Genomic DNA, 26,587 nt, shown 5'->3' on the forward strand with positions numbered 1-26,587 from the left:
GATTTTGGTCTTTATCACCGAGATGGCGTTTGACATGGTGGATGTTGGAGGGAGGGGGGTGGTGTTGTCAGATCTCTCGTTCTTTATTGACCCAGCCCAGTTTTATTCTATTCCATGGTAAGAAAATCAGACAGGTTCTAGCAAGGGTATCCAATCTCCCCAACAGATTTCCAGCCGGATTGTGAAGATAAAAATCTACCCCCATGATCTTGGTTTTGAAAGTACAGACTGGAATAGCTGTTGTAAGTGCAAGCAGGCTACTTAACTTGAGCAGTGAAGGCACAGCTGAAGATTAGTGAACAAACTCTTCCTGCCTCCACAACGTAGCGAATAAGCTAATCTAAGAATGATCATCTGAAACTTACAGCCTAATGTTTATTATTCTTATATAGCATGCACTTCATTTAAATTCATTTTTACAGCTGTGCAATAGGGAATTGAATAGGGTAGTCAGTTAGCAGACAGTCAAGAGACCTGTGCTTAAATGCAGACACTCACATAAAACAGTTAATGTTATGTTACTTAAAAGAATTCTAAAGATAGCACATTAGAAATAAGTCTAAAGATCATAAGGTCGAACACAGATAATGATGACTGCTGTTATGTTGCAGTAGATGATGTGTGCCAGGCGGATCAAATCCACAAGGGAAACTTGATCCCACTATCACAACGGTTTTTGCAATTTGTATTTGTTTTGAGATGCGTGCCCTGAATTCAGAAGTAATAAGTCCACCGAGACTTTAGAGATTTAAAAAAAAATTAAATTAAACATTTATTAGCAAAAGCACATACAAAGATCTACAAATTACTAATATAATAACTCCTAAAACCCCGGATCAATCTGACTTCCAGTTACACCCCCCCATGAAGGCGACAGGAATAAAAAAGATTTTAAACAGATCCAGGCAAGCCAACACAATACCGTGGACAGTAGAATTCAAAGTGGCTTTTTCCAGCTTTGGTTTCTGTAGACAGCAGGCTTAATGCCCAAGTACTGGAGGCTTCTCACATTTCTGTTAGATCTTACAATGCCTTTCATAACACATGGCATTATTCTCCTTTATACATGTTTCTCCCTTTTAATGTAAATTCCATTGCTCCCATATGTCTTTAGAACTTTACCTTTCTCATAATATAAATCTTTTCATGGTGCTAATATTGGCAGTAACCTTTGGGAAAAATATACACACTGCTTGGCCTAGCTTTTCTGGCTAGGTGTAAACATCCTACCATCTCTTTGAAATTCAAATTGCCCTGATTTATCTAAAAATGCAAATTCTCCTCACCATACATTCTAAGACTTTAGCCACGATTACATATTTAGCATTTCAAACCTAGCTTCTTTTGATGAGTCAAAGCCTCCAGACTAGCTGTCTCCAATTCAATTAAATCCCACGCGCACAGACAGAAACTATCCAAACCCCACTATTAACCTACTTTTACAATAAATCACAATAATGTTATGAGAATCATTATACTTTCATGATACTGCAGTTTGGGACATTAGATTTCCATAATCTCGGGAACCAGAAAGGAAATAGTGAAGGCCTTTACAATATAAGATGTAAGGTTTATAGGTAAGTTTTGCTTTATTTACTTTAGCTTTGTGAACTATATCATAGGAAACTAAATAGGTTGGATAAAATCCACAATAGGCTGGTTTGTATACATTTTCTTGTCCACTGCTATTTGATGCCATTAAAAATAAATGAAAGAAAGACTTAAAGAACAACAAAAGGCTAACTAAATTATTAGGTACTAACTCTAAAGGTTAGAGATTATTAATGTCAGCAGTAGCTTCTAAATTGTTGAAACTTACTGCCAGATAATTATTATTCTTTAAGTGTAAAGTCTTTAGGTCATTTTTTAAAAAAAAAAAATAGTCCTTGAGAGGGGAATAGGGTAGGATAGTGATTTAGCACAGATAATTAGGTCCTAGTTTTAAGTTCAGTTTATTAGCACTTAAGTAAAAGATCTCTCTGTAGTCTCTGTAGAAAATAAGTTTGGAGAAGCAACACGGTCCAAGTCAGCATGGCCTCCCAGTATAGACTGTGCACAGTTCAATCCCCATGATAACGTGGGTTCAAACATGAATGGAAGAGTTGAATACCAGAGGTGAACTGAGAGTGACTGCCCTTGACGTAAAGGCAGCATTTGACCAAGTGTGGCAACAAAGAGACCTAGCAAAATTGAAGTCAGTTGGAATTGGAGAAAACTGTCCACTAGTTGAAGTCATATCTGGCACAAAGGAAGATGGTTGTGGTTGTTGGAAGCCAATCATCTCAGTCTCAGGACATCACCGCAGGAATTCCTCAGGTTATTGTCCTAGGCCCAACCATCTTCAGCGCTTCAACTCATCCTGCGAACCTAACATCAGAAGTGGAGATGTGCACTAATGACTGCACAGTTTTCAGTATCATTTACAACTCCTCAGATACTGGCCTGGACAACCTTCAGGCTTGGGCTGATGATGTGGTGTGAATTTTTATTTTGCCACTTAAGTGCCAGGCCATGATCATTCCCAACAGAAGAGATCTAACCATCTTTCCTTGATATTCAATGACATCATTGCTAAATTGTCCAGCAAAAAATCCTGGGTAGGTTTATCATTGATCAGAAATGGAACTGGACCAACCATATAAATACTGTGGCCACAAGGGCAGGTCAGAGGCTGGGAACTCTGCAGAATTCTCACCTGACTCCCCAAAGCCTATCTGCCATCTACAAGGCACAAGTCAGAAGTGTGATGAAATACTCTCCACTTGGCTGGAGGAGTGCAGCTCCAACAATGCTCAAGAAGCTTAACACCAGGATAAAGCAGCTCGCTTGATCAGCATCCTATCCACCACCTTAATCATTCATTCCTTCCATCACCAGCACACAGTGGCTGCAGTGTATACCATCTACAAGATGCACTATAGCAACTTGCCAAGATTCCTTCGACAACACCTTCCAAACCCATGACCTCTGCCACCTAGAATGACAAGGGTGGCACATGCAAGGGAACATCGCCACCTGCAAATACCCCTCCTGGTCGCACCCCAACCTGACTTAGAAATATAATGGTGTTCCTTCACTGTCCCTGGATCAAAATCCTGGAACACCCTCCCCCACCAGCATTGTGGGCATAACTACACCACTCCAGTGGATCAAAAAGACAGCTCACCACAAAAGAAATAGGAGCAGGAGTAGACCATATGGCTCCCTAAGTCTGCCCTGCCATTCAATAAGATTGTGGCTGATCTGACTCTAGCCTCAACTCCACTTTACTGCCTGTCCCATGTAATCCTTGACTCCTCAAAAATCTGTTTAACTCAGTCTTGAACTCATACAACAAATTGACCTCCACAGCTCTCTTGGGCAGAGAATTCAAAAGATTAACAACCCTCTGAAAGAACATATTCCTCCTCATCTTTGTCTTAAATGGGCAATCCCATATTCTGCAACTGCCCCTTAGTTCTAGATTCTACCACAAGGGGAAAAGTCCTCTTAGCATCTATCCTGTCAAACCACCTCAGAATCATATATGTTTTAATGCCATCTTCTCAACGGATGAGTATTAAATGTTGGCCTTGCCTGTGATATTCACAGCACAGGAATTAATTAAAAAAATGTATATCTCAGGTTTGATCTCTGGTCTGTATAGAGCTGGTTGATCTTCACTGAGGTGGTCAAAAGTGGGCTCTGATAGATCTGTTCTAGGTTAGGGTGTGCTGAACTAAGTATGATATCCACTCTTGATTACTATCTGGTGACGTGCTCACCTTCTCGTGTATGAACTTTGACTTACTTGTGGACACTTATTGTGCTCATGTGAATAATGGTCACTTCAATGAGGTACCAGAATTCCCCAGGAAATCATGACCAACCATGAAATCAAAGTCTCCAAGGGGAAGCGGGCATGGAAAAGTTAATGGAAGAAAGGAATGAGTCCCCCTCATGGGAGATTCAGCAGCTCAGCCAAAAGTCCATTGACTTTCGGCAGGACTGGATGATCCCGGCAGCAGCAGGGCCGGAAAACCCTGCCCATAGGTCTTATTGCGAGCACAGCCTTGCTGACAACACTTAAGCAGGTAATTTCTCTGATGCATGCTGACTTGTAACTAAACTGTTCTACAGCAGGTTTTGTCCACTGAATCCATTCTACCAAACCAACACATTCTTTGGGGAAATTTTTTCCATCCTGGTAACACCATTTTGGAATTTGCACTGATAGGATTCTTTCTGATCAATGCTTCCTGCCTGTATCCAATTGTTTCCGCCCTCTGAAGCTGTAGCTCTCATAGTATAGGTTTGAAAGATATGCTATGGATGAATGACATTTTTATTAATATTTGCAAGGCATCAATTGTATGAATCATTACATGATATTGAACAATAAAGTGATAATAAGGTGACTGCTGTGAAATGTGTCTGCTTGTCAGTACTCCCCTCATAATAAGTTAATTCTGTCGTTATATGTACTAAAGGGCAACAGCAGCAATAATTCAAGCTTCCTTTGAATCTGTGAAATGTTTCTGTCTGGTTGGATGGGAAATGGCGCTATTTGATTATTAGTCCTGAGCAGCACAATGTTTGCACAATGTCCCCAAAACAGTAACCCACTGCTGACCTCTTACTTACCTGCACCTTAATTGCGCCTGAGACTTCAGCATTTGGTGGGGAGAACACAAGTTTCCATTCGGATTTCCAAAAGCCATTCCTAAAAGCAAAATTGTTAACAGAAACATTTTACAGTTTATCTGTTAAACACTGAGGGGGCAAGGAAGTGATTGCAAGGTTCTGAGATTTTGAGCATTCTCAGGGAAGTGTGCTCAACTGCAGTAGCCACAGTATACATGATAATGAACTTAACATACTTATTAATAGTGACAGGGATGAAAAATAAGTTTGGGGGAAGCTTGGCTGAAATAATTCAATTCTTACTCAGTTCTCAGTCAAAGAGAGTGGGATAACCCTTTAAAATATAATATTGAGTCCATAACACTTCATAATGTTAGAAGTATGAAAAACAACACCATTTCATGCTGATTTCCAACCTGGAGCTGGAATTCATAAGACTTTCCCCAATCTGCAATTAACTTCTAACTGATCCCTAGATATACTGGTTTGCTGTAATCAATGGGATGACAAATTAACTAGATATTTTCTATTTTGTCATCTTTCCATGTTTTCAATTGCCCGGGAACGAAAGATAGCAGGGTTACAACCAGGAGATTCCAGAGATCGCATCAGATTTATGGTTAAGGTGGAGACAAATGTTGGGTATAGCACGTTTTCCATGTTTGATTGTGGGTGGCAAATAGGTTGAGTCTTCAATTAATGAAAGTAATGCCACATTTTTTTAAAAATCGGATGTGAGAACCTAATGTTGGAAAGACACAGGAAGTTCCAGAAAAGATTAAGAAATCTTCTGAGCTTGTAAAGAGAAGTTAGGGTGAGAGTTTTAATCCGTAATCTCCCTCCTCCAAGTGCAGTATCTTTTTTTTCATTCATTCATGGGATGTGGGCTTTGCTGGCTGGGCCAGCATTTATTGCCCATCCCTAATTGCCCTTAAGGTGGTGGAGAGCTGCCTTCTTGAACCACTGGCAGTCCATGTGGTGTAGGTATACCTACAGTGCTGTTAGGAAGGGAGTTCCAGGATTTTGACCCAGCAACAGTGAAGAAACAGCGATATATTTCCAAGTCAGGATGGTGAGTGACTTGGAGGGGACCTTCCAAGTGGTGGTGTTCCCATCTATCTGCTGCCCTTTTCCTTCTAGATGGTAGTGGTTGAGGGTTTGGGGGTTGCTGTCTAAGGATCCTTGGTGAACTCCTGTAGCGCAGCTTGTAGATGGTATGTACTGCTGCTACTGCCCGTCAGTGGTGGAGGGAGTGAATGCTTGTGAATGTGGTGCCAATGAAACAGGCTGCTTTGTCCTGGATGGTGTCAAGCTTTTGAATGTTGTTGGGGCTGCACTCATGCAGGCAAGTGGGGAGTGTTCCATCACACTCCTGACTTGTGCCTTGTAGATTGTGGACAGGCTTTGGGGAGTCAGGAAATGGGTTACTTGTCGCACTATTCCTAGCCCCTGACCTGCTCTTGTAGCCACAGTGTTTATATGGCTAGTCCTGTTCAGTTTCTGGTCAATGGGTAACCCCCAGGATGTTGATAGTGGGAGATTCAGCGATGGTAATGCCATTGAATGTCAAGAGGCAATGGCTGGTTTCTCTCTTGTTGGAGATGGTCATTGGCTGATACTTGTGTGGCAAGAATGTTACTTGCCACTTGTCAGCCCAAGCCTGGATATTGTCCAGGTCTTGCTGCATTTGGACATGGACTGCTTCAGTATTTGAGGAGTTGCAAATGGTGCTGAACATCTTGCAATCATCAGCGAACATCCCCACTTCTGACCTGATGATGAAAGGAGGGTTTGAATACAAACAAGATACTGTGCACTAACAACATATAGACTACCTGGAGTAAGTGAAGAGAATGGCCAGGAAGTCTTTTGCCCAACGATATTAAATCACTTTCAGGTTGTGTTGGACAGGTAAGCAGTGTGATATGTTTGCACCAGGATGTTTAGGGACTGTAGTCTGCATTAAACACTTAAACCAGAAGAATACCACCTTAACATCAAAAGCCATACTTAACTTTCCCAAGCAGTGCGTATGTTAGGCTCTATAAATATCTTTGGTGGGCTGGAGCCAATCATTTAATATTGGATTTCTTTTGGTGGTATGTTCTATGCGAGGAGACCTTGTGTGCATTTGGCACGATTGCGTTCTCAGTACCAAGGGATCATTCAGCCCACCAATAGTGGAATTCATCCATCATGAGCGTATCATCATTTTTAATAGTAGACTAGTTAAAACCTTTATTTCTGCACAAGAGCTAATATCATGCCAAGGAAGAACCATAGCTCCTACTCTAGCCAGGCAGAAGGTATGGCTGCTCCTCCCCTTTAATTCTTGGATGGCCTGGATGCCCCACGAGGTGATATAGCCCTTTGACACTCTCAGTTTTGGCTCACACATGAGTTGGTTGGGGTACCCCAGGGAAATTCTCACCCACAGTGCTGTTAGGAAGGGAGTTCCAGGATTTTGACCCAGCGACAGTGAAGGAATGGCGATATATTTCCAAGTCAGGATGGTGAGTGACTTGGAGGGGAGCTTCCAGGTGGTGGGGTTTCCATCTATCTGTTGCCCTTGTACTTCTAGATGGTAGTGGTTGTGGGTTTGGGGGGTGCTTTCTAAGGATCCTTGGTGAATTCCGGTAGTGCAGCTTGTAGATGCAACAGCAGGAAATTGATGCCATCAGGGGAGGAGAAGAGACAACAAGAACTAGAGATGTCTAACCGATTACATAACAAAGTTGTTTGGATCACTTTTAGTCCATGTCAAGTAGAATATACAAGATTGCGAGGAATTAAGTGCATTACATAAATACAACTTACCAGAACTCATTTCGCTGATATTTGTGAGATTCAATGCAGGCAGTGATAACTTTCTGATTGCCATAGGTTTTCCCATATACCTGCCAAAGAAAATGCCAAAAATTCAGCAGAAGTGAGTGCAAGTAGTATCAAGAGCAATATGAAATAATAATCATGCACGAAAAGGTGAAATAGAAACGGTCTCTTGAAAGCTCACCCACCTAGGGGAAATTGCTTGTTGAACTACATCAACAAGGACTTCCCTGGTTCAATCAGTGCCGAGTTAAATGATCTCAGTCGGGTGGTAGTACAATTGGCCTGAGCGCTTCCGGTTAGAGAGGTGAAAATCAGTTAGCATTCCCCCTCCTGATTACCAATCAGCAGTTCCTGTTGGAAGTGCTTGTGTGCCAATATTGGGTGAGGATATTATTGGGCTTGATTCTTTTGTCTTCCCTCTGGCCCAATACCTCCTCTACCCTCACACACTCACTGTCTAGGCTAACATATGAGGAATGGCGACTTATGCGAAGTAGGGTGGAAATATACCTCAGTGAGGATCCAGCATCTTGTGATGAGATAAAAATTGGTAGAAAAGGATGAATAAGGGGCAAAGATCTAATGATTATGATATAATTATTAATCTTTCAGGTTTGGATATCATCACGCATCATTACATAGAGCACACTATCTTATGACTATCTAGTGATTATTCTCCATGGACTGGGGAGGCATGTAAAGGCTTTTTGAGGCTGAGTTGGCTGCAAGATGATAGGAAATTGCTCTGTGGTATCCCATATTTTAACAAGGTGTGTCAGCCATGACTCAGTTGGTAGCATCTCTTGCCTCTGAGTCACAAGGTTCCATTTTCAGGTCCCACTCCAGGCCTTGAGCACAAAAATCAAAGCTGATACTCTGGATCAAGACCAACACTCCAGTGCAGTACTGAGGGAGTGCTGCACTGTTGGAGGCACTGTCTTTTGGATGAAATGTTAAACCGAGCCCCCCTCTTCCCTTCCTTGGATGGATGTACATAATCCCATGGCATCTTTCTGAATCGACACCAAGAGAAAAACAGATTATGTGGTCATTGTTGCATTGCTGTTCGTGGGAGTTTGCTGCATGCAAATTAGATGCTGTCTTTCCTGTATTACAATATTGATTACACTTCAAAATTACTTCATTGGCTGTAAAATGCTTTGAGACATCTGCTGGTTGTGAAAAGTGCCATATAAATGCAAGGTTTTTTTTCTTCAGGCTATAACCTGAGTACTGCTACATTCCTTGTCGTAGCATATTTTATTGGTACCACATAGCATTGTTTTCCAGGCTATACACACACACAGACAAGCATCAGGGTATGGTAATGGGAACAGTGTCATTTCTGGAGGCTACTTACAGAGCAGTTTCCATCCGGGTAATGCTTCTCCACATAACTAGTGAGTGCACTTTCTATAGCTCCTCTCCAGCTCTCCATGGAAATATCTAATTCATACGGTTGGATGTCAGAAACATTTTTGTTCAAGTGATCAAACTTAAAAGAAACCTTCTGCATTGGATCCAGAAAATATCCATTCCCAAGGTCACCATGTTCAGTGATTAGCACCTAAAGAATAAACAGATCATGAGTTCACTGAACAACTGATTTTCCAGTATCATAAGGTCATTTGTATTGCTTATCTATTTTTGAGTGTCAATAACTTACTTTTTATTCATTCACGGGATGTGGACTTCGCTGGCTGGGCCAGCATTTATTGCCCATCCCTAGTTGCCCTTGAGAAGGTGGTGGTGATCTGCCTTCTTGAACTGCTGCAGTCCATGTAGTGTGGGTACACCCATAGTGCTGTTAGGAAGGAAGTTCCAGGACTTTGACCCAGCGACAGTAAAGGAATGGTGATATATTTCCAAGTCAGGATAGTGAGTGACTTGTTGGGAACTTCCAGGTGGTGATGTTCCCATCTATCTGCTGCCCTTGTCTTTCTAGATGTTGGCTTTGGGAGGTGCTGTCTAAGGAGCCTTGGTGAATTCCTGCAGTGCATCTTGTGGATGGTACACACTGCTGCTACTGTGCGTCGGTGATGGAGGGAGTGAATGTTTGTGGATGTGGTGCCAATCAAGCGGCTGCTTTGTCCTGGATGGTGTCAAGCTTCTTGAGTGTTGCGGGAGCTGCATTCAAAGTGGGGAGTATTCTATCACACTCCTCACTTGTGCCTTGTAGATGGTATACAGCTTTGGGGAGTAAGAACATCTTCCCTTGTTCCCATTTCACATGGATCATTTAAAAATGATGCAGAAAGGTTAACCTGGAGCACGAATAAAAACTAGCAGCTTCAAAAGCTGTTACCTCAAACACAGCCCTGTACAAAAATCTAACATGCAACTGCACTTAAACTACAGTGAGACACGGGTTTTTTTTTTGAATGAAGCCACTTGAGCCCACAACACCCTATCAATTGTGTTCTTCAGATAAAATACATTTAAGTACAAAAGTATATCAATGGCCAATTTAGACATTTTGAAAGGAGATACAAGTACTGATGGTGCAAGATTTATTTCCTAGACCTCTGATGAGTTTCAGAAGACATCATTTTGAGAAATCTTTTAGCATTTTTGATCTATCAATATCTAATTTCTGTTGTTGTATTTTGATAAAAAAAAATTTATTCCTGCAATGATCAAACTATTTTCTTTAGGGCAGCTCATATTAATATTTGTAAATGAAGTCCAGGAATGTCGTTATATTTGCAAAGGGGCATTGGGAAAGTGTTGATATTTTCAGGGGGTGCTTTAGGGTATGTTGATATTTAAATGGGGGCCCTTGGATGTTAATATCTCCAGGGAGTCTCCAAGAATGTGTTCATATTTGCAGGGATCTCTGAGAATGTGTAAATATGTCCAAGGGGCTCATAGTGTGTTTGGAGGGAGACTTTGAGGTGTGTTAATATTTAAATTGAATCTCTGAGGGTGTGTTAATTGTTACCAAAGTCCCTGAATATGTGCTAATATTTTCAAGGGGTTCTCTGAATTAATTAATAATTTGTAGGAAAACACCAAGTGTTCGTTAATACTAGGGGTTCCATGAGAATTAATTTACGTTTGTAGGGGTTCCCTAAGAATGTGTTAATATTTGTTCATATTTTTAGGAAGTCCCAGCCTAGGTAAAGGTTTGAAACCTATTGATTTTTGATCACAAAATGTTATTTCTGCCATCTTGTGGCAGAATGTCAAAACAACAGTGGCTGGTTAAAATTGTGTATCCCAGGTATACCCTTCACCTGCAGCTGTGTTTTTGTGTTGCTTACAGGAATTTCATTAGCCCATTGAGAGTTTAGAGAAGTGGGTCAAAGTAATGGTGGTGCAACTTCACTAACCCCACCCTCCTACCCACAATGATCATCTTAACAGATCAACTGACCACAGCAAATTTATTCAGCAGTGCAGTCCAGTTCTCAATCTCTGCTGAAATAGTCCCATGGTGAACCATCTAGAGTAGCTGAGTCCGAGGTGGATACAGTTATGTTGCTGAGAAGACTAGCATTAGCCAAATTTCAGATTTGGTTATTAGCTGCGACCCTAGTTATGTCAGTGGATGGGAAATTCTGGCCACTGCACATAAGTGGAAGTCTTGTTGTATCAGGCATAATATGTGTGTGTGTGTGTGTGGATAGGGGGAATGGGGGTGAATGGAACACCTGCCCATTCCCTCCCCCCCCCCCCATAATATAATTAGGCTTAATCCTATTGGGTAATCAAACGCTATCCCAGATTTCAGGAGGGCTAATTTTACAAAAATTGCTAAAGATCTGGTAAAAGTTTGCTGTGGGCAACCCTACCAGATAGGAAACCAAGTATTGAGTACAGATGGATTCCATTTAGGGCCATTTTCAAACAAAATAAACATCAACCTCTGTCTTAGTGAAAAAATCAAGGAAATGATTAGAGAGAAAAAGGTATTGGATTGAATTCCCTCCTAAATCTCTTTGCCTCTCTCCTGCCTTCTTTTCCCTTAAGATGCTCCTTAAAGCCTCTGTCTTTGGCCAAGATTTTGGTCATCTGCCCTAATATGTCCTTTTGTGACTAGGTGACAAATTTTGCTTGAAAATGCTTCTGTGACGCGCCTTGGACCATTTTACTACATTAAAGACGCTATATAAATGCAGGTGGTTGTTGTAGAAGCCTTTTTGGGAGTGAGATTTCACTTTCTTCTTCCACCATTTTCCTCTCCCCTCTCCCTTACTGGATCTTGCGATCTTGCTGCCCCACTCCAGCTTGAATGATAGGTGGGCATCAGGCAGGGGACAGGGAGACTGGTTTTAGGTGTCTGTCTAAAGAAAGGGGTATATTTAAACAAAGTCAGTTTATTGGGCCAGGAAAAGAGACAATATAAAAAGTGAGAGGCAACAAAACAAAAACTGAGCAGATCTTTAGGTTATTTAGTTGGGCTTTAACTTTCAGTCTCTTTAGTTAAAACAGAATGGTAAATAAAGATTAATCTTGATCACTGTCCACCTACCTTTCCCTTGTGTTCCTTTACTGCAACAGGAATGAATTGTTCCAGGTTATACTTTGCAGTGATTCTGTAAAATAACACACCGTCAGTGCACTGACTCTTATCTGAACCACAAAGGGCTTCTTTCTTTGGGTTACGATTGAGACACAGGGATTGTGACCTTTGGTGAATGAGAAAGTGTCAGATTCACCTCATCAGTCAATCACTGCCAGAAACATCACGCTTCGGAGTTAAGTCTAATTCCCAGTATTGATCCATTTCCCACAACATATCCAGGGACTTTATCATTTAACCTATTGTTCAATTTTGGCATATGTCAAATATCACCTTATACAAATCACTTCAAAATTTAACACTACTGCGGATTGCTTGTACATTTCTTATTACAATTTTCTTCCCCTCTTGAAATCATTCATTTGTGCTGGAGTGGTGCCTCAGAGTCCTTGGCAGCCCTCTGGTGCCTCACTTGTATGTGAGCCAGACAGTGAATGCTCCCAGGATAATTGACCACCGAACACAAAACATCATCAGACTTCATCAGACATCCATATGCAAATACTTCACTGCACTTGTTATTGTACAATGATTGAGCTGGGAACTCTGATTTTCTCCCATCTTAACCTTTCACAATAATAACCATTCTAAGGCCAATTGCAGCTCCATAGCGAGAGCAGTCATACAATGGGAAGGAAACACGTTGCCATCTCTGAAGTTAACAGCGTGGCTGGACCCTCACAGACCCTCCAAGAATGTCAGCTGGGCCAGATGCAGCCACTAAGATGCTATAGTTAACTGTCAGACTCTCATAGGTCCAATCTGTGAGAGGTCACTGGCCATACACATCTCAAGAGCCCTTGACTGAACAACAACAACCTTCCATCTTTATGCTAAATTCACTGGAGAATCACCTTGTAGAAGCACTAGGCTAGGTAAGAAGGCACTCAAGACAGGCAGCAGGGTCTCAGAGCTGGGTGATAATTAGGATTAGGTCTTTGTATAAACATGAAAATGGTAAACCTTTTTGAAATCTTTCTGTGCACTGGTGCTTCTGAAGTAGTTGATGGCTCTGCAATTTTAGACGGCAGAAGCCTTAGAAGTCTTGTTACAACTGTATAGGGTGTTGATGAAAACACACCTCCCCGTATGTAAGAAAGGATTTACTGGCATTGGAGGCAATTCAAAAGAGATTCACTAGGCTGATTCCTGGGATGAAGGGGTTGACTTATCAAGAATGGCTAAACAGGGTAGGCATTTATTCAATAGAGTTTAGAAGAATGAGAGGTGATCTTATTGAAACGTACAAGATTCTGAGGGAGCTTGACAGTTTAGATGTTGAGAAGATGTTTCCACTAGTGAGGGAATCTCGAATTAGGGGACATAGTTGCAAAATAAGGGGACATTCATTTAAAACTGAGATGTAAAGGAATATTCTTCTCTGAGAGTAGTGAATGTCTGGAATTATTTACTGCAGAGAGTTGTGAAGGCTAGATCACTGAAAGTATTTAAAGAAGAGGTAGATAGATTTTTGAAATATCAGGGAGTTGAGGGTTATGAAGAGCTGACACAAAAGAGGAGTTGAGGCCTGGGGCATATCAGCCAAGGTCTTATTGAATGACGGGGCAGGCTTGAGGGGCCAAATGGTCTACCCCTGCTCCTATTTCTTATGTTCTTATGTATACCAATGTTGGTCTTTGGATGAATACAATTTATTTGAGGGTAGAAGGACCGGGACACATGACTGTTAATAGAAGGGAATGCTGAAGTGCTAATGTTGAAGCTAAAGAGCTTTAGCTGTAGTAAATATTGGAGCCCTCTGTATTCTGAGTTATTCTCTATGTCATTGGTGTCATCTCCCTCATTGCATTGAACACCTTCCAGTGGTGACTCCATGGGTTGTCTTTATTTCAGAGCAAAATTATGCAGAGTCCAGCACATCACAATCATAGTGCATTCTCTTTCTAGGTTATTTTACAGATCTCTTCAGGCATTGGAATCATTGTTTGAGGACTCCAATACTATACTCAGTGAGGGCTGTAGTGGAGCCGTAAATCTGACTGCACTGCAGTTCAGCTGCTGAGTATAGATTCCTGAAAGGAACCATGAACCAATTGTGTAGGGGGATTGGCCTTATGTTCAAAAAACCAGTTGCTGTGCAGGGCCAAGGAGTGATAAATGGAAGATTGTTGCAAGACCTGCATGATGCTCTGCTGGTGAGCACACTGCAGTTATATTGGAAGCCGATGTGATTCATGAAGACAGAAAGCGTGTTTGCAGGACACCACAGGATGACTTGGGCACAGTCAGTGAGGTTTTGGTCTGAGGAGAAGCCGGCAGCCTATGCAAGTCCCAGAGTCCTATCATTCCAGATACCCATGGTGAAAAGATGACACAGGTGCTTGCTCCTGTTTAAAAAAAAAGCATCAGTCACCTGCTTGATGTAGGCACAGACTGACTGATGTTGCTTGATGTATCCATGGCAGGCAGGAAGGAGCAAGAGACAAAAAGGCTGAGGACCACAGTGACTTAGACTGCCACAGGTAGTGCAGTGTCAACTGTGGGTGGCAGATATTGTTATAGGAGGTGATGCAATGCTCAAACCGCCTGTCAAGAGAAGCATAGCCTCTTTACACATTTATCCTCAGAGAAGGCATGTGATTTATCTACTGCCAGTCTAATGACTAGGTAATTTTGGTAACCATTTTTTTTCTATAGGGAGTTATCTAGCTGATGCATGGCTTCCTACACTCCAACAGTGTTCCAGAAAGTCTGTATAGAGGTGCTGTCTGGTAAGTATAAGTTATCTGGCAGTCTGGAGATCTTAATTTGGTTATGGATTGCCATTTGCTAAATTGATGTAATTGGTCCATATTTTAAACCCTATTTGAATGTCAGTTGAGGATGGGTGAGGAGGCCTTTAACAAGAGTGGACAATGGGGGCTTCTATCAGAAATGAAACAGGGTTCATATGACATTGCAGATGGGACATTGTTGGAAAGTACTGTAATCTATACATTATTGCATCAACTTGTGCAGATTAAGGGGGGGATAAATCACTTTGGATATACTATTAAATCTATGAGATCTATTCCTTGTGTCCTTGTCTATCTTTAATATAATTTATAGAATAAATGTAGACAACTGCATAAAAAAACAAAATATAGGAGGTATTATTCCAGCTCATGCTCACCGTTCTATGTTCTCACATATCAGTTCATCATCATTTAGCAAAGCTCGCATATCTGCAAAAACCAAGAGAAGAATTCCTAAACTATACAAAGTATTATGTCAACAGTCATGCAAGTGGCTCAGGCCTGAATTTAATCCTCAAGATAGATTTTATTCACTGGCACCAATGAGAGTCTTCAACGTCAGGGTTTATACCACAATGCCATTCGGACCTTTGCAAATGGAGCTATGAGAAAAACAGAATGAACTGTAGGATAGACACATTGGGTTGCCTTTGTCAGAATTTGAGCAGAAGAATTTGTGGCTAGAACCCAGAGTAAAGTCAAATCTCTGTCCCCTAATGGATCACCAGCTTCAGGCATACACACAAGTAACCACTGAATAGAAAAGTTGGCAACTTCACTGATTGATGCAGCATTTGCATTGCAGTTCCCAATTTGACTGATAAGTGGTGCTAATTTTTAGCTTGAAAGATAACATTTATTCAGCGGGGAACAGAGTACATTTTGAGCTCATTGATATGTGGGGTGGCATTCTGGCAGAATTAAACAATCATCAACTTTTGACAACATGGGAAGAATCTTACCACCTTAGTCCTTGCTGCAATGGCAGGACCATTCTCAGGTCCAGAATCCAACCCTCTACACAGCGCGACTGACAGTTGCTCTTTATCAGAGCAAGAAAAGGCAACCTCTCCAGCCAAGCAGATGTGGAGGGAAGTGACTGAGGAAGTCCACAGCAGGCGTGTGCTCCCTCCAACCTGGAGACAGTGCACTGATCCAGGACCTCAAGATGAGTGACATAACAATTTCAAGTGCCAAACCTCTCACTCTCACTGTCCTAGCACTCCCCTGCACAGCACTCCTCAGAACAGCACACCTTGCAGTTCCATATGTTCCCCTCTCTGCAGGCACCATACATCCCCATCTGAACAGCCAACACTCACATTCATCTACAGCATTGCACTCTCGGACCCATTCTTCCTATACCCTCCATAAATGGTGTCCTTCTGTCCTCTGCACACAAACCATCATGAACACTCATAGCTCTCTGCTTTATCTCCTTACAGCAGAAGGGAGCAGACAATTTGGCCAGAGGCAGTGGTGCAGGGGTTGGATGGGTGGTCCTCCAATCACTGCCACCTTATCTGCTTGTAGCAGTGCATTCCCAACTGATCCACTGGGAAGGAAGTCTAATTCCAGGAGGCCTCAGATGTCAGTAGTGACCTGCCGTGAGAACCTCAGCCTCCAGACATCTCAAGACAGCTGATCCTCTGCATGTAGACCCTGTGTTGGCTGTGTTGCCTCCATCCAGCTGAAACTTTATCCATCTTCTCTACCCCGTGGAGGGGTATATGGTTGAGACGAAGGCTGCTGGAGTTGTTAGCGGTTGCTTGACCTCTGCTCTTCCTCTTCAGCAGAGTTGGGAGGTGGAACAGCAGAAGCTGCTTCCATGCCTTGGTGAAGTTGGGCAACAGAGAAGTGCAGCTGAAGGTAGGTAGAGTGTTAAACAGGAGAAGTGCCTTCCAAGAATTGGACAATCACCTATCATGCAGTGAAAGCGCACTCTGAGAGACAAAGTACCTTGAGGAGAAGTCTCTCAATGACTGTGGCTGCAGCTCTTCAGTGTAACTGATCAAAATGTTTCCAGCTTGTCAGTTTCACTGAAGTTCTTCCCACTGTGCACTCGCCTTGATAATCCTTGAGAGTTTCTGACACACTGGGGAAGAGGTTTCTATGGCTGGAAAATCCAGGGTTCAGGGCTGAAGCACCTCAAAATTACCTTCTTAACAACCTCAACACTTAATTACTCACTTGACAGATGCAAGAGGGTTCCCCATTTTCCTCAATGCCACCCCAGTAAAAGCTGGAAGAGGGCAGGATCAAGACCAGATCCTGATCCAACATCAATTTCTGGCACTTTCTTACCTCCTGCTCATCCCCAAACCCACATCCCATCAGATGGAAAATTTCTGCCCTGAGTGTCATTATTAAACACTCTGAGCTCATGTATAATCCAGGCTACAAGTGCTGTGAAGCTCTCTCTACTGCACCCAAAAAATGTATCTTAAAAGGACACAGCTGATCAGCTGGCATAGTTTTCATCATGACAATGTCAGGTGCAAGGGATTTTTGTTGTCCATGGTGTTATTGCATCTGAGCATTTATCAAACAAATAAAAATTAGACATCTTTGAGGATCAAAGGCGGAACTCCCCAGTTAGACAAAGTGGGACACAACTATTGCCATACCAGCCACCTCTGAATGGGACGGACAATTGAATAGTTGAGGCTACCTAATATAAAGACACTCTTGAGAGGCTGGAATTTTCCAGCCCCATCGCGATGGGAACCGCCGTGGGAGATTTGGTGGCCCAAAAGTCCATTGACTTTCGGTGGGACTGGACGATCCCAGTGGCGTGCACGGCCATAAAATCCTGGGTGTAATTTTCACCTTCACTGCCTGGCTGATCCCCCATCTGTCATTGAAGCCACTGGATTTTCACCCCTCTGCCGAATCACTGTTGAGGTTGTGAAGGTGCCTCTTAATGCCAGAGAGGGATGAGACTTTTCTTACCAGCTGGAATTGCAATAAAACACAAGGCTATGAGGTGAAATTATAATGATCAAATGTTATTCATTTCAGAGGGACATTCTCTATATTGCAATTTCTCTGGCCTCTATTTCTTTTACTGCTGACTCCCCTAGGAGTCCAAGATTCATGAATTGGCCTTTTTATAATATATCTGGGGTAGCAAAAATAGCTTAGAGGTACTCCAGGTCTTGGAGCACAAACTCAGTGTGTATTTATGTCCTCCATCCGCAACAACCTGAATGGCAATAGCACTCTGGCCCTTAATTGATAAAAATACTTTTAAAGAAAGTTCAGTCCCAGTAGCAGAGTGCAATTCCAAATCTCAATGAGTTCAGCCGACAGAGATTTTGACACTTACCTAGACATTGTTGGCCTGCAGGTACAGGGGTCATTTTATTAAAAAATCTCTAAAGAGTTATTTTCTTCTGGAGTACTTTGGATGAAAAGGACTCCTTTTTTAACAATAGACATGTAGTCTAGAGAGTTGGAAATTGAAGAGCTATGGGATTGTAGAAGAGAGTAAACCTCATTTGTGTCTTTATCCCCCTTCAATTATCTAAATTTTACATCCAACTTTAACCTTTCCATCAAAGCATTCTATGCTATTCAAATATAAAATCACCATTTTTGTTGTATGCCACACTGTGCTTTTGCAGACCTCTGAAATTTTTGACAAGTATGGATACTCACCATTGACGACTTCGCTGAACTCGCCAGGAGGGGCCTGCAAGAGAATGCTGTTCAGGATGTTAATCTAAAAAAGCAATCAACATTACAAAATGTAGTAGCTGCAATTTCACACAGAGGGAGCCATTCTATGTCATTCATGCAATGCACTGGAGTAAGATGAATATTTTTTGTCCGTAAGCATTACCCAGACTTCCCTGTCGCTTGCCATTTCAACACTCCACCCTGCTCTCATGCCCACATGTCCATCCTTGGCTTGCTGCATTGTTCCAGTGAAGCTCAACGCAGTCTGGAGGAACAGCACCTCATCTTCTGACTAGGCACTTTACAGCCTTCCGGACTGAATATTGAGTTCAACAATTTTAGATCATGAACTCTCTCCTCCATCCCCACCCCCTTTCCGATTTCCCCCCCCCCGCTTTTTTCCCAATAATTTATATAGATTTTTCTTTTCCCACCTACTTCCATTATTTTTAAATGTATTTCTATCCATTGTTTTATCTCTACCTTTTAGCCTTTTTTTGATTCCTTCACCCCACCCAACCCAACTAGGTCTATCTGTACCTTGCTTGTCCTGCTTTCTACCCTTAATTAGCACATTCCTCAGATAATATCACCACCTTCAACACCTCTTTGTCTGTGACATCTTTTGGTTATCTCCACCTATCACTGGCCCTCTATCCAGCTCTACTTGTCCCACCCCCCTTAAACTAGCTTATATTTCACCTCTCTTCTATTTTTACTTAGTTCTTTTGAAGGGTCATTCGGACTTGAAACATTAACTGTTCCTCTCTGCAGATGCTGCCAGACCTGCTGAGTTTTTCCAAATATTTTTGTTTTTGATTAAGATGAATATCACCATCAGTTTGGGAATGCAGTCATTGATTGTGTCAATGCATGACTAGTGGGAGCCCAAACTTCAGCCACAGCTCAAAGTGTAAATGTGCCTTGGATTATGAGGAAAGGTTAAGGAGACCCTCAGTGCCAGCATTCATTGGAAAAGGGGACAGTGCAAGGTGACCTAATTCAAGTTGATGGTCTAATTCAAGTTTCCCAGATTACTGAGGAAATTAACATGGTTGATAGTGGCAAATCATTAACAATGATGGTAACTATGGATTAAAAAACAGCCATGAAATTTAAAACTTTGGAAGACAGAGCTAAGACAGTAAGTGAGGTGAAACCTCCATTATTGGGTAGTAGATCTGTGGGATAGTTTACTGAGAAGATTAAAGAATTGAACAATACCAGAAGTAATCAAACCTGTTTTTTTGGCAGTGACTTTTTACCAGCAGTGCACAGATCACACCTAGTGTCTGGAACTCAGCAAGTTAGGGGAGGAGAGTGCACAGCAGGAAATCATTGTGGTCTGAAACTGATTGAACAATAAAAGGGGAAAGTGTCAAGGCTGAAGTCAGCCATTGGTGGAGGCATGCCAATTCAGAAGGAACTCCTTGAAACTACTGTTACTGATAGGGTTGGGGAAAAAGAAGTTGCTGAAGGTTCCTCTCAATGGGGGAGAAGCTGCAGTATCACCCAACTCACCCCAGGGAGAAGGGCCAGGAACTGGGAAAGGAGCATCAACTGCCGCATATAGAGCACCTATTTACAGCTGAATGTAGGCAGATAGAAGAAGGCACTATCTTTGCTATGTGGCCTACAGACATAGAGTTAACTTCTTGGACCTCTTGGAGCAGCAGTGCCTGCAAAGGCTGCAGCTCTAGTAATAGGTGATTTTTGGAGAAGAACCTGAGACCAGAAGAAACTGGCTTATTGCCCATGGTGGTCAGGGTGACTGTAACACTGATTTCTTTGCATCTGGATCATTCCAGGGGTAGGCTGCTGACATCTACAACAGCTCACCATCTGTTTCACTCAGGTGATGGATGCCTTGAATGCGAGGGCATCAGACTACATCGCATTTGAGATAGATGCTGCCAATCAAGCCCAGAGGATTGGTGGCTTTGCCTATGTGACAGGATTCTCTCAGTGATAGACTGTACTCATGTGGCATCAGATCAGTCAGGTGCATTTATAAATAGGAAGGGATTCCACTCCTTCAACATGTGGTTGGTGTACAATCACTGCAAAAGAATCCTGCAAGTGTGTGCAAGGTTCCCACGTAGCTGCCATGACACATTGATACTGAAGCAGTCTCAGGTGTCTCAACTCTTCAGGCCACTGATGGTTCCTGGATGGATGGTTCCTGGTTGACAGTGGATATCTGCTGAAGTCATGGCTGATGTCACTCATGCAGGAACCCTACCACAGAGGCATCATTTTATGGCTGGGAGAACCATTGAGCAGGCTGTTTGTTTGTTGATAATGCAGTTCTGGTCCCTTGACTGGACTAGGGGTACCCTGCAATGTGGCTGTTTAAGGGTCTCCCGTATTATGGTGGTGTGCGGCACTCTGTACAACCAGGCACCGCAGAGAAGAGTGGAACTGATGCCAGAGGAAGATGCTGAGCACTCATCATCCTCAGAGGAGGAGGTGAAAGATGCCAGTTGGTAGACAGAACATGTCAGTTCAGAAATCCCGCTGATGCCCATTAACTTGCATGCAGGGAAGTCTGTGACACTGCCGTCTAGGCAAGATTCACCTGAGTCCAAGGCATGCAGATATACACTATTAGTACCCATGCCCCTGTGGCAACTGTTCTGACCCTTTCCCACATACCAATTCTTTTGCCTCAAGTAAATCCAAGCCACAACCCCCCCACCCTCTAACAATGTGACCAATCACATTCCATGTGCTCACATCCATTCAGCTGCAAATGATCATTATGTAATATAGAAACATAGAAATAGAAACTAGGAGCAGGAGTAGGAAATTCAGTCCTTTGAGCCTGCTCCGCCATTCAATATGATCATGGCTGTTCCTCTATCTCAACGCCATATTCCCGCTTTCTCTCCATACCCCTTGATGCCCCTAATATCCAAAAAATGATCAATTTCCTTCTTGAATATACTCAGTGACTCGGCCTTCACAGCCTTCTGTGGTAGAGAATTCCACAGGTTGACCACCCTCTGAGTGAAGAAACCTTTCCTGCTCTCAGTCCTAAATGGCCTGCCCTGTATCCTGAGACTATGGCCCCTGGTTCTAAACTCCCCAACCAGGGGAACGATCCTCCCTGCATCTAGTCTGTCTAGCCCTGTTAGAATTTAAACATTTCAATCAGATTCCCTCTCATTCTTCTAAACTCTAGTGAATACAGGCCCAGTTGACAGTCCTGCCATCCCTGGTATCAGCCTAGTGAACCTTCGCTGCACTCCCGCTATGGCAAGTATATCCTTTCTTAGGTAGGGAGACCAAAACTGGACATAATACTCCAGGTGTGATCTCACCAAGGCCTTGTCTAACTGCAGTAAGACATCCCTACTTCTGAACTCAAATCCTCTTGCAACGAAGGCCAACGTACCATTTGCCTTCCTAATTGCTTGCTGCACCTGCCTGTTTACTTTTATTGACTGATGTACAAGGACACCCAGATCCCTTTTGTACATTCGCATTTCCCAATATATCACCATTTAAATGATAGCCTGCCTTTCTGTTTTTCACACTGAAGCATATAACTTCACATTTATCCACATTATACTGCATCTGCCATGTTTTTGCCTGCACACACAACTTGTCTAAATCGCCCTGAAGCTTCCTTGCATCCTCCTCACAACTCACAACCCCGCCCAGTTTTGTGTCATCAGCAAACTTGGAAATATTTCATTTGGTTCCCTCATCCAAGTCATTTATATATATTGTGAATAGCTGGGGCCCAAGCACTGATCCCTGCGGTACACCACTAGTCACTGCCTGCCATCCGGAAAAAAAAAAACTCTCTCTTTCCGGTCTGTCAACCAATTCTCAATACATGCCAGTATATTACCCCCAATCCCATGTGCTTCAATTTTGCCTACTCGCCTCTTATGTAGGACCTTATCAAAAGCCTTATTGAAATCCAAATACACCACACCCACTGGTTCTCCCTTATCTGTTCTACTGGTTACATCCTCAAAAAACTCCAGTAGATTATCTAAGCATGACCTTTCATAAACCCATGCTGACTGTCTAATCCCATTAATGCTTTCCAAGTGTTCTGTTACCATATCTTTTATAATAGACTCTAGCATTTTCTCCACTAATGATGTTAGGCTAACTGGTCTGTAATTCTCTGTTTTTTCTCTCTCTCCTTTTTTAAATAGTGGGGTTATGTTTGCCACCCTCCAATCTGCAGGACCTGCTCCAGAGTCTACAGAATTTTGGAAGATGACTACCAATGCATCCAATATTTCTAGGGCCACTTCCTTTTGTACTCTGGGACATAGATTATCAGGCCCTGGGGATTTTTCAGCCTTTAACCCCATTAATTTCTCTAGCTTCATTTTTTAACTAATACTGATTTTCTTCAATTCCTCCCTCTCACTAAACCCTTGGTTCCCTAACATTTCTGGGAAATTATTTGTGTGCTCTTTTGTGAAGACATAACCAAAATTTGTGTTCAATTCTTCTGCCATTTCCTTGTTCCCCATTATAATTTCCCCTGCTTCTGACCGTAAGAGACCTACGTTTGTCTTTGCTAATCTTCTCTTCACATGTTTGTCGAAGCTTTTACAGTCAGTTTTTATGTTTCTTGCAAGTTTACTCTCATACTGCATTTTCCCCTTCTTGATCAATCTTTTTGTGCACTTTTGCTGAATTCTAAACTGCTCCCAATCCTGAGACTTGCTGCTTTTTCTGTCAATTTTATGTGTCTCATCTTTGGATCTAATATTATCCCTAATTTCTTTTGTAATCCATGGTTGAGCCACCTTTCCTGTTTTATTTTTTGCGCCAGACAGGAAGGAACAATTGTTGTAATTCATGCATACATTCCTTAAATATTAACCATTGCCTATCCACTGTCAATCATTTTTTACTAAGGTTCCCCAATCCATCATTGCCACCTCGTGCCTCATAGCCTCCTAGTTCCCTTTATTTAGATCCATGACCCTAGTTTTGGATTCAACTTCTTCATGCTCCATTTTAATGGACAATTCTATTATTTTATGGTCGCTCTTTCCCAAGGGACCCTGCACAACAAGATTGATAATTAATCCTTTCCCATTGCACAATACCCAGTCTAGGATAGCCTGCTCTCTAGTTGGTCCCTCAACGTAATGGTCTAAAAAATCATCACATACACACTCCAGGAAATCCTCCTCCACAGTATTATTGCTAGTTTGGTTTGTCCAATCTATATGTAGGTTAAAGTCACCCATGATTACAGTTATACCCTTACTACATGCGTCTCTAATTTCCTGTTTAATGCCTTCCCTTACATCTCCGTTACTGTTTGGAGGCCTATTGGCAACCCCTACCAATGTTTTGTGCCCCTTGGTGTTTCTTATCTCCACCCAAACAGATTCCACATCATGACTTTCCGAGCCAATATCCTTCCTCCGTATTGCATTGATTTCCTCCTTTACTAACAGCGCTACCCCCTCTCCTTTCCTTATTTGTCTGTCCTTCCTAAATATCCTTGGTCACTTTGCAGCCATGGCTCTGTAATTGCAGCCAAATCATAAGCGTTTGTACCTATTTGCGCTGTTGATTCATCTACCTTATTGTGAATGCTCTGTGCATGAAGGTACAATGCCTTTAGACTTGTCTTTTTAACCTTGTTAGTCATCTTAGCTTTATTTTGCACTATGACCCCATTTGTTTTTCACCCTTGTTTTTTCTGCCTCCCACTTTTGCTTCTTATTTTCTGTCTTCCGTTTCTATCCTTGTTTCCTTCTCCTCTGTCTCCCTGCTCAGGTTCCCATCCCTGCCATTATAATTTAAGCTCTCCCCAACAGCACTAACAAACCACGCACTACCCACCCGAGAACATTGGTCCCAGTCCTGCCCAGATGCAACTCGTCCTGTTTGTACTGGTCCCACCTTCCCTAGAACCGATCCCAATGTCCCAGGAATTTGAATCCCTTCCCTCTACACCATTTCTTTAGCCACGTATTCATCCGATATATCCTGTTATTTCTACTCTTGCTATCACGTGACACTGGTAGTAATCCTGAGTTTACTACCTTTGAGGTCCTACTTTTTAATTTACGCCCTAACTCTCTATATTCAGTTTGTAGGACCTCATCCCTTTTTTTACCTATGTCGTTGGCACCAATATGCACCATGACCGTTCGCCCTCCCCCTTTAGAATGCCCTGCAGCCTCTCCAAGACATCCTTGATCCTGGCATCAGGGAGGTAACATACCATCCTGGAGTCTCTTGCAGCCACAGAAACACCTGTCTATTTCCCTCTCTATTGAATACCCTATCAATATAGTCCTTACACTCCTCTTCCTCCCCTCTTGTGCAGCAGAACCACCCATAGTGCCATGGACTTGGGTCCTGCTGCTTTCCCTTGAGAAGTCCCCTCAACAGTATCCAAAACAATTTTTAATCAGTAAGAGAAGGGGACGGCCACGGCGGATTCCTGCATTACCTGCCTTCCTCCACTCTGCCTGGTGGTCACCCTTTCTACCTGTTCGGGCTTTACCTATGGTATGACCACGGTGTGAACGTGCTATCCACGACAATCTCACCATCGTGGATGCCCTACAATGAATCCACCTGCAGCTCCAGCTCCAAAATGCAGTTAGCCAGTAGCTGCAGCTGGACACACTTCCTGCACACATGGTCACGAGGGACACTGGGAGTGTCCATGACTTCACACATAGCGCAGGAGGAGCATACCTCGTGTGCAAGCTCTGCTGGCATGACTTGCCTTCTTCCCTTCCGATTAACTCGATAGTTACTCCCTTTAAAGAATATTAACTATGCTAAGGGCCTTATTCCACTCCAATTACTCCCGCTACAGTCCTAAGTCCTCACCTGATTTTGTTTAAGCTCAGCAGTTTAATTAGTAGAAAAAGTAGAAGCAGAAGTACTCACCTGACCCTACTTACCAATCAGCTGCCTCCCCTGCATCGTGTCACTTTTTGAATCATGACGCCACTTCGAATTCCACCATCTGAAGGTCCTGAGGCTACGCCTCTCCTCTCCGGTCAAAAACTCACATTCTTCCAACCCTAACAGCAACTTTTAATTAATTGCTAAATTAAAGAAAGCCTAGACTTTAGATAGAATTTAACCCTTAATTTAACCCTTAAACTCTCTCAGTCACTAATCTCCAAATAAAGCTCTCTACTGCAGCCAAACCCAGCACTCCTGGGGCACTAAGAATGATATGAGGCTAAACTGGTGGCCAAGAGAAATAGTTCTATTCCAATAAAATTATCCATCATACAATATAATGAAAGAAGGCACTCAAATGAATCCCATTGTGCAAATAAGTGTTTTTGAATTCTCTTCCTCGTACTTCTACATGGTACTACTTATACGGTTGGCAGACCTGGAAAACGCTGGTTTATTTCTCTGCTCCATTGAATGAGATGCCCGTGGTACACACCCTCTGGGTTGCAGTGCCTGTGAAGGCCCCACCATAGATTAGCACACCTGCATCTGTGCTTGGGCAGCTTCAGTCTTAGGGGTAGGCATAGCAATTGGGGCTATGTCAGAGGGGCTGAGGGGTCGGCTACAGACACGGGGATGTGGATGTGGGGGAGGGGGCCAGATGGGTTGGGGAGAGCCTCCACTGCCATTATCCCTGCCTCCCTCTGCCCTTTAAGGACCCCCCCTGTACTTCCTTGCTAACCCAGAGTAGGCAACCACCAGGTTGGGTTTCCATGCTGCTCTGAGCCATCCCTGCATTGACTGATCAAATTGCTCATGGCTGCTGACATACTGTGGGGGCCATTGCGCTGGCACTGCAGCCACTCCATGGACTGCCACATATGACTCTCCATGAGGGTGAGGTGGCCACTCTTTCAATGGAGGAGACGTGCACTCATTCACCTGAGTCACCGCAGCACTCCTGGCATGGAAGGACTCCATCATTTTCTGCAGAAGGATGCGCACTGTCTCAGGAAACTCTAACAGATGCCCACACATCTCCCTTCACTGCCCCGCAATAACCTGCTGTATATATGCACCAACCCAACCACCCCCCGCACCCCCCACCCCCCACCCCCTTCCCCTGCCTCCCCGCACAAAGCTCAGCATGTCTTTCAAGCTGGGCATGATTGGATCTGTTCTCAGTCCTCCAGCTGGCATTCTCACAGTCATCACTGCTCCTATCAGCTGCTCCAGCTTACATATGAAA

The 26,587-nt window shown here is 42.9% G+C and overlaps 1 protein-coding gene across 1 annotated transcript in view; it reads right to left on the reverse strand.

The window, feature by feature from the left end:
• Nucleotides 1-26,587, reverse strand: part of LOC121280000 (F-actin-capping protein subunit alpha-2-like) — a 142,471-nt gene that overhangs the window by 5,003 nt on the left and 110,881 nt on the right. Inside the window, exons 4-9 of the mRNA XM_041191631.1 lie at nucleotides 18,397-18,460; nucleotides 15,114-15,165; nucleotides 11,930-11,993; nucleotides 8,816-9,022; nucleotides 7,441-7,520; nucleotides 4,624-4,702 (exon numbers count right to left, since the gene is read on the reverse strand). Coding sequence (XP_041047565.1) covers nucleotides 4,624-4,702; nucleotides 7,441-7,520; nucleotides 8,816-9,022; nucleotides 11,930-11,993; nucleotides 15,114-15,165; nucleotides 18,397-18,460 — 546 coding nt within the window. The remainder of the gene's footprint in view (nucleotides 1-4,623; nucleotides 4,703-7,440; nucleotides 7,521-8,815; nucleotides 9,023-11,929; nucleotides 11,994-15,113; nucleotides 15,166-18,396; nucleotides 18,461-26,587) is intronic.

This window comes from Carcharodon carcharias, chromosome 7 (genome assembly GCF_017639515.1).
Source record: "Carcharodon carcharias isolate sCarCar2 chromosome 7, sCarCar2.pri, whole genome shotgun sequence".
In the NCBI taxonomy this organism is placed as follows: domain Eukaryota; kingdom Metazoa; phylum Chordata; class Chondrichthyes; order Lamniformes; family Lamnidae; genus Carcharodon; species Carcharodon carcharias.